At 49.7% G+C, this 8786-nt stretch overlaps 2 protein-coding genes across 4 annotated transcripts in view; both read right to left on the bottom strand.

Moving 5' to 3' along the window:
• CDK5 (cyclin dependent kinase 5) overlaps window positions 1–1106 on the bottom strand; it is a 10710-nt gene extending 9604 nt beyond the window's left edge. Inside the window, exon 1 of the mRNA XM_072413132.1 lies at window positions 993–1106. Within this exon, the coding sequence (XP_072269233.1) occupies window positions 993–1029 (37 nt within the window). The 5' untranslated portion in view covers window positions 1030–1106. The remainder of the gene's footprint in view (window positions 1–992) is intronic.
• Window positions 1107–3605: 2499 nt separating this feature from the next.
• ABCB8 (ATP binding cassette subfamily B member 8) overlaps window positions 3606–8786 on the bottom strand; it is an 8936-nt gene continuing 3755 nt past the window's right edge. For all 3 annotated transcript variants that reach the window (XM_072413099.1, XM_072413096.1, XM_072413098.1), the window contains exons 6-16: window positions 8381–8542; window positions 8200–8285; window positions 7845–7942; window positions 7616–7721; window positions 7510–7543; window positions 7232–7362; window positions 6801–6895; window positions 6082–6215; window positions 4906–5053; window positions 4489–4739; window positions 3606–4022 (exon numbers count right to left, since the gene is read on the bottom strand). In XM_072413099.1, coding sequence (XP_072269200.1) covers window positions 3942–4022; window positions 4489–4739; window positions 4906–5053; window positions 6082–6215; window positions 6801–6895; window positions 7232–7362; window positions 7510–7543; window positions 7616–7721; window positions 7845–7942; window positions 8200–8285; window positions 8381–8542 — 1326 coding nt within the window. In that variant the 3' untranslated portion in view covers window positions 3606–3941. The remainder of the gene's footprint in view (window positions 4023–4488; window positions 4740–4905; window positions 5054–6081; window positions 6216–6800; window positions 6896–7231; window positions 7363–7509; window positions 7544–7615; window positions 7722–7844; window positions 7943–8199; window positions 8286–8380; window positions 8543–8786) is intronic.

Here is an 8786-nt window from a genome sequence, read left to right as displayed (position 1 = left end):
GATCTAAAGAGATCACACAGACATAACATAGGGATCAGGGATCTGGAGGGATCACACAGACATAACATGGGGATCAGGGATCTGGAGGGATCACACAGATTACAGCTGGGAATTGGCCTCTCATATAGGAGGTGATTGGGTCATACGGTGGGGCGGGTGTTGTAGGAGGTTGGGTTGTATGGAACTTGGTTTGGTTCTACAGAATTTCAGAGAAGATGGAGGAGTTCTATGGGATGTGGTACCGGTGACCTGGCTGGATCTTGTGAAGGGGAGTTGGGTTATACAGAAGGTTGATGGATCCTATAAAGGTGCTGGTTGGGTCATACAAGAAGCGGTCCGGTCCTATAGGATCTGGTTGAGTTATATAGAAGGTGGTCGGATTGTATAGAGGAGCTGATTGGGTGAGGAGGGGGCTGGGTTATATGGGAGGTGATTGGGTGTTATAGGACTTGGTTGGATCATAAAGAAGAGGATTGGATTGTACAGAGGAGGTGGTGGGGTTATATAGGAGGAGGTAAGAGGATCTGTTCGGGTCACACTGGGTTGTTATAGCAGTCAGTGTTATTATCGCTGTGCCCGTGTCTGTCGGTGTGCCCGTGTATAGGTGGCCGGTCTGTCGCTGTGCCCGTGTCTGTCGGTGTGCCCGTGTCTGTCCGTGTGCCCGTCTCTATCGGTGTGCCCGTCTATAGGTGGCCGGTCTGTCCGTGTGCCCGTGTCTATCGGCTGCCCGTGTCTATCGGTGTGCCCGTCTTTCCATGCCCTCTGTGGTGTTGATAAATGAAGTATTTGTGTTGCTGTGCTCGGTGCCCCCTCTCTGATATGTCTCTGACACAATGATAAATCTGCCTCTGGATACCACAACACTCCACCGATAATAAAAACAATGTCAGTGCAGTAGGCCTCACATCCCCGTTCTATAGTATTCCTTTCCATGGAATGCTAGGCCTCACATCCCCGGGCTGGCGTGACTCCTCCCCCCAGGCTCCGCTCACCCTCTCCGATCTTCTCCAGCTTCTCATACTTCTGCATCTCTGCGCTGTCTCCTCTCCCGTACTGCGCCTGCGCATTACAAAGTCCCGCCCACACCTGTCACTAATCACATGGACGGGAGCGCAGGGCACCAATCCGTGCTTCTGCCTTGTGACGTCATTAACCAACCCTCAGTATCTCCTCCAAAGAACGCTGTTACCATAGGAAAGGGGGTGGGGCTCCATGCGGTAGCCATCTTGGTACACCCTGATTTATATACACCCGGATGGGGTATATAGAAATTCATCAGGGAGAGAGTAAGCCATAGAGGGCTCAAACTAAAGGGAACGCACAGACGGTGTGTGTGTGTCTGTGTGTATGTGTTTCATGGCTGCTCAAGTGCTGGAAAGGGTGCGGGGCGCCCACTGGCAGCCATCTTGGTACACCCTGATCTATGCAGTGCACACCTGGTGGGAGGTGTAGGTGTTCTGCAGGTGAAGTGTCAATCACAGAGGCCTCAGACTAAAGAGAATGGAAGGGCAGATAAGCTGCTTGGAATGTACCATTAGTAATGGACAGGGGTGGGGCTGTATATAGGGGAATAGGGCTCCGGAGTTTGTATGTCCTCTCCGTGTTTGTGTGGGTTTCCTCCCACATTCCAAATACATGCAGTTAGGTTAATTGTCCCCCCCCCAAAAAAAAAATTGACCTTAGACTGTGATAAAAACATATGACTATGGTAGGGACATTATATAGTGAGCTCTTATGAGGGAAAGCTAGTCACATGACTATGGACTTTGTACAATGCTACATAATATGTTGGCACTATATAAATACTGTGTAATAATAATATTGGGGTTCTGCAAAGCGTCTTCAGTAGGGATGAGCGAGAAGGCACTGACAGTTCTACGAGAAAATTCCTCGTACTTCCGGTGGGTTTGCAAAATTTTGCCCAACCGATTTCGCAAATTCCAATGGTCAATGGGCCGACATTTAAACATTATTAGCAAAGCCCCTATACATGTTAGAAGCACTAGTTTTGCTACATAAGTGTAGGAGAAAAATGGTAACAAGGGAAAATACAAAAGTTCCAAAAGGCCTTGTGGTTTTCCAGAAAATGGCAGCAAGGTGACAACAGGCAAATAGGATTTTTGCATGATAGAACGTGTACAGAAGGCGGCACAAACATTAGGACATTGAGAAAGGGAGAACTCCACCCACTAGAAAGTCTCTGCCGTCTAAACAGGAGGAGAATGCATTGCTATTTAATGTACGCACCCCTATTTAACTTACATAGCTGCATATTATCCTACGCTATATAAATCCTATTTATTAATAATAATTGCTAGCTGGCATCAGCTTGGTGGAATCAGCGGGGAAAGCTTGACTCTACTCTGCAAGTGTGAAGAGACATGAGAGGTGTAGGGTAAGTGGGAGTATGAAGAGGTCAGGACTGTAGAGGCTCCAACTATTGCTGAATGTGAAGTATTCCGCCCTCTCAATAAATCTACCAGCGGTACTCCGCACACATCTCACACCTGTGTGACAACTTGTGCTGCTGTCATACAATGATGGACTCTCCGGAGTATGCCTCCTGCCAGACGCCCAACGCCACGCCTTCCCCTGCGTCTACCGCTCATCTTATTCGGGAAAAATGCACCTGTACCAAACGGTTTCTTTGGTAAATAGCAGGAGGTATCAAACAATGAAATATTTGTACTTTTTTGAGAGAAATATAGAATTTTTATGGCCTTTTGGATAGCTTGCAAGAGGTATCAGACTGAAATATGTGTTTTTGTACAGTAGGACAGAAACGTAGAGGAGGTAGCAACTTTTACTGCACAATCTGTATACTTCTAGATATACAGAAGACTCCTAACCTGTCCCTGTCACAATGCACAATGGCTTTTGTGATAAATATGTAATAGATTGCAAGAGGTATCAGACTGAAATATCTCTTTTTGTAGAGAACAGAAATGTTTTTGCCTTTTTGGATAACTAGCAAGAAAAACTGCACAATCTGTATATTTCGAGATATACAGAAGACTCCTAACCTGTCCCTGTCACAATACACGTCTCTCCCTCACATAGAACGCAAGATATAGTGACTAACCCCTCCCCCTTGTATATATACCTATTCTGAGATCTTTGCTGATTGGGCTGCTGGGCCTTGCTGTGCATCCTGGGAGCAAATGATTCGCTCCCGGCTGCGCCATTCCCGCCAGAAATAGTCGCCGTTCCCTCCCCCTGCATTTTTCCTAATTTGAACACGACCTCATGGCGAATCACAGAACCGTTCTCGCTTAAATGTTCAGTAAGCGAGAACGGCTTAATTCGCTGCGGGATCAAACTTACAAATCTCACTCGCTCATCTCTAATCTTCAGCAGCACAAGAACTTCCATCTGCATGTGATCAGATATTCATATATAAATCCATTCCTTCCTATTACAGCAATGACGCCATCATACTACTCCCCATATATAGTGATCACAGTCATGTCAGGACTTTGTACAGCGCTGCTGACTATGTCAGCACTATATAAATACTAGTTAATATATATATGCCATCTCCACCTATACCAGGACTGATGGCGTTCCTTTGCAGGGTTCACACATGATAATCACCAAAACTGGAATATTTCTGAAAATAATTTATTTGTTGCAGATGCTCTGAAATGTCAGCGGAGGTCTAATCAGCTGCCATTGGCCATATATTGGAGGGTGAGGGGGGTCACGCAGACATTGCCCCCTTGTGGTGGGGCTGCTTCATACACTTGGGGTACAATGTGCAGTCAGGTCAGTCATTTCTCCTCTATGCAGATGAGTGGAGAGCTATGATGAGGTTCTGTCTAGAGGAGGACGGGTCACCCCTCCTGGAGGATTTATGGTTCTGGTCCGGTTCTGGAGGTTTGTGGAGTGATTGCAGTGGATGATCTTCTCCATTGTGGCTGCTATGTTGGAATGTTCTGGTGTCACTGGGACTCCTGGCTCTGCCTGCGTATTAGCTCAGCATAGAGACCCCCCATTCTCAGCAGATCACGATGAGTCCCCCTCTAATAGAAAGGAATAAAAAGGTTTATTGTGAATCATTGTACCAGCGAATCACAGCCAGCGTGTCTATAACCAATCCACAATGGGCCCAGCGTCTCTTTATTTAACTCACTATGGGCCCGGCGTCTCTATGGCCGACCCCTCATGGGCCCGGCGTCTCTATGTCCACCCCACCATGGGCCCTGCCCTGGTGGTGGGAATTCATTCTGATTTTTTTCAAACATTTGGGCCATTGAGCTATGTATCACTGGCTAATCACCTACACAGGTGGACAAACCGGACCCAGAGCCACTTACCTGCAGGGGAACCTCATAATGTGACATGACTATATGTGACCCATAAGGGGCTACATAACATCTGGGTTCTGGTACTGGTGGTGGTACCAGTGGTTCTTCTTACAGACTGGATCCATTATATATATGACAGGAAGGGGTCGCTGTGCACGTATGGTATTTGTTGGTCACTTACCTCGGCCACGCGGCCTTTGGACAGAACCACAATGATATCGGCATCAGCAATGGTGCTCAATCGATGAGCAATAACTAAGACAGTGCGTCCGGAGGCAGCGCGGTCCAAAGCCAGCTGTACCGTCCTCTCAGACTCCGCATCCAGAGCACTTGTAGCTTCATCCAGAATTAAAATCCGCGGATCTTTTAGAAGAGCGCGGGCAATGGCGACCCTCTGCTTCTGACCCCCGGATAGGGTCACCCCACGCTCCCCTGTCAGGAGACAAAGCTGTATGAGAATAGATTCCAGGTAATGAGAACCAGTCACCACATGGGCCCCTGATACAGCTCGCCCATTGATTGGCCCTCTGGAGATTATGGTGGCCCCATTTCTGCCCATGTGACACGGGGGGGGGGTACAATATCATACAAAGCTCACCCAGTACAGTGTTATAGCCGTCTGGAAAGTTCCGGATAAAGTCATCAGCATTGGCCAACTTTGCAGCTTCAAAGACTTCAGCGTCTGTAGCCTCCGGCCTCCCAAAGCGAATATTCTCCAGGACAGTGGTGCCAAACAGTACGGGTTCCTGCCGGGGACACAGCCAGGACATGGAATATTTCTGTGTATTGTTCCTTAATACAAAGCCCAGACATCTATATCTGATCTGTGTACCCCGCACACCCCATATTATAGCACTTCCAGCAATGCATTATTTTATTACACTACTGTAGGAAGTTAGCTGTATGTGATATTACTTCCTGTGCCTTGGCACTCCTGTTCTGTACCTCATAGCTGTATAACAGGTGACTTCCTGTGCCTAGGCACTCCTGTTCTGTACCTCATAGCTGTATAACAGGTGACTTCCTGTGCCTAGGCACTCCAGTTCTGTACCTCATAGCTGTATAACAGGTGACTTCCTGTGCCTAGGCACTCCTGTTCTGTACCTCATAGTTGTATATCAGGTGACTTCCTGTGCCTAGGCACTCCTGTTCTGTACCTCATAGCTGTATATCAGGTGACTTCCTGTGCCTAGGCATTCCTGTCCATACCTGTATATCTGTGTGGCATCTAAGACACTACTCCCTCTGTTGGTGCCCCCAGATTTGGGATGAGATTTGGTTTTGTAACCCCTGTGCTCCCAATGTTCTTATGTTCTTGCTGAAGTGGAAGCTGTACCTGAGGGCATGCACTGTAAGGATCTCCCTGCTTCCTCCTCTTTCATTACCCGTTATTGGGGGTGGGCAGCCCTGATAAGAGGAAGCAAATCCCCGCCTCTACCAAGATGGCAGCATTTATGCAGAGACAAGGTCAGAGAAGTCAGCGAGGGGGATGTCTGCAGGGAGGACACAGGAAATACCATAAATAATCCTGCGTCCTCCTATACCCACAGAACCGCTCCTTTTAATAGTTTAGGTCCTACCAAAAGTCTTTCTTACTTCCACATCTGGCCAGACAAAATAAACTCTGAGGGGAAATCTTGCAATGGGGACACCGATGACAAATGTCCGAGATTCTCCCGATTCTATGGGACAGGAAGTGAAAAACCTGACAGCCATTCCATGGATTTCCAACCTAAAAACATTTTTTTTCTGATGTACTGAGCACCGGATTTACCTGATTGATGAACCCAACGACCTCTCCTCTCAGCCATGATGGGTCCAGAGAGCGAATGTCAACCCCATCCAGCTCCACCGCCCCATGGTCAGGGTCATAGAACCGCTCCAGCAGAGCAGCAATTGTGGACTTTCCTGAACCAGAACAAGAAACACAATCAGTATAGTAAAATATACAAAGTATTAGTAAAGATGGAATGTGTGCACATATGTGTGCTCCTAGTCTACACAGGGGCCCCATCTGTGCAATCTTTGCTCCTACTCTGCCCAGGGGCCCCAGATGTCCCCTGTCTACTCCTATTTTACCTAGGGGCTCCAGCTGTTCCATGTCTGCTCTTATACTACCCAGGGGCCCCAGCTGTGCAATGTCTGCTCCTAGTCTACACAGGGGCCCCATCTATGCAATCTTTGCTCCTACTCTGCCCAGGGGCCCCAGATGTGCCCTGTCTGCTCCTACTCTACCCAGGGGCCCAGATGTGCCCTGTCTGCTCCTATTTTACCTAGGGGCTCCAGCTGTTCCATGTCTGCTCTTACACTACCCAGGGGCCCCAGCTGTGCAATGTCTGCTCCTACTCTTCCCAGGGGCCACAGCTGTACACTGTCTGCTCTTATAGGTCCACACCGTTATTCACCCGCAGTGCCCTCTACCTGTGTAGGTAAATTTCCCAGCATCTGATAATATTTAATTGTCTATATCCAATTTTCTAAATTTCTTTTTACCTCCCCCCGATTGTCCTACGATGGCCACCGTCTTCCCAGGCGGAATGCGAAGGTTAAATTCACGCAGCACTTCCTGGCCAGGCCGTGTTGGGTAACTGCAGAATAGGAAGTTTAAAATCATTCAACGTCCAATGAGGTTCTGCTATGTCTGACTGCACATTCTCAACAATGTGGGTGTGGCATCAGAGGGGGTGTGGCATCGGATGGGGTGTGACATAAGAGGGGGTGTGGCATCGGATGGGGTGTGACATCAGAGGGGGTGTGGTATAGAAGGGGGTGTGGCATGGGTCCGACAGTCGGGTGTGACATCGGAGGGGGTCCGACAGTCGGGTGTGACATCGGAGGGGGTCCGACAGTCGGGTGTGACATCGGAGGGGGTCTGACAGTCGGGTGTGACACACGTGTGGTAGGTAATTTGGGTCACATGGTACCTGAATGAGATGTCACGGAATTTAATTTCTCCTTTCAGCAGAGGAAGTTTTGTTCCCCCTGTAAGGGGGATCTCCGGCTCCAAACACATGAACTCAAAGACGCGTCCTCCTGCGCTGAGACCTCGGACCACCTGACAGACAGAAGAGATGAAATATTGAGGGGTGACACCCACATTTCCTGCTCCTTCTGACACCCATCAGTCAATCAGGAAGTGAAGAGACTCTGCTATATGGGGACACAGAGAACCCCCCTTCCCTGGAGTTATCACATGACTCACCTGGCCAAACAGCACCGACATGTTAGCCATGGACCTGAGGGGGAGGAAAGGAAGAGTCAGGAGAGGAAGTCCCACAAATCTGCACCCCCATTGGCTGTCAACTTACCTCTGCACTGTCTGAGAGGCCACCAGGAAGGACATGAGGTCACCGGCAGAGAGCTCATTGCCGGCCATCAGAGATCCTCCAGCAAAGATAGTTCCCAGGACAATACCTGCAGGGAAAACCCGGAGCATCCATCGTCAGGAAATCACAGTGACACAAATACAGGGGGACGCACAGCCCGACACGGGGGGGGGACGCACAGCCCGACACGGGGTACACACATATTACTTACAGTTCAGAGCAATGTTTGAGAGTCCCTGGAACATCGCAATGCCGACTCCCAGAACTTCATTCATCTGGGCTGAGCGCTCCACTTCAGTGGCGTACAACCTGCAGAGATTTCAGGTTACACACAGAGCTGATCTGTACAGAATCTAATGATGACACATTATACATGACGATGCAAATCCTGTTTGAAGCAGGTCAGATGGAGGTCAGATGGAGGTCAGCTGCAAGTGAAATGCCTGTCAATTATTTCTGAATGATCTCCCAATCCCAAGTTCCCCTCCTTCTGTAACCTGTGTTGCTGCAATGTGATTGGATGACAGGGGAGCTGGGACACTCGGCATTATTGGTAGAACACTCACTCCACCTCTCTGTCCTCCATAGCGAATGCTCGGACGGTCCGCACGTTCCCCAGCGCCTCGTCTGCAACTCCGGTGGCTTTAGCGATCTGAATGAAGGAAAGAGGTCACATGACTGGCGGGATGGAGGAAATGGTGGGTGCACACACAGCGCCCCCACTAGGTGTACAGAGCGGGAACTGACCTGTTCCTGGGCACGGCGGGACAATCTGCGCAGGAAAGAGCCAATCACAGCCCCGGCCCCCACCAACACCGGCATCACCACCAGCAGCAGGCCGCTCAGCTTGGGGGAGATGTAATAGAGGGACACGAAGCAACCCAGGGTCTGTGTGCTGCTCCGGAGACCCTGCGGGGGAAATCACAGGGCGGGTCAGCCATATGTGGTCACCAATACATAGGCCCCGCCCCCTGATACTGCACCCCACCCCCTGATACTGCGCCCCACTCACTGATACTGCGCCCCACCCACTGATACTGTGCCCCGCCCCCTGATACTGCGCCCCGCCCCTGATACTGCGCCCCACCCCGATAATACGCTCCTCTCCCCAATGATACACCTCCCCACCCCTGCGTACTGCGCCCCGCCCCTG

Source organism: Pyxicephalus adspersus, chromosome 5 (genome assembly GCF_032062135.1).
Source record: "Pyxicephalus adspersus chromosome 5, UCB_Pads_2.0, whole genome shotgun sequence".
Classification (NCBI taxonomy): Eukaryota; Metazoa; Chordata; class Amphibia; order Anura; family Pyxicephalidae; genus Pyxicephalus; species Pyxicephalus adspersus.
This window is presented reverse-complemented; position numbering and strand designations above follow the sequence as displayed.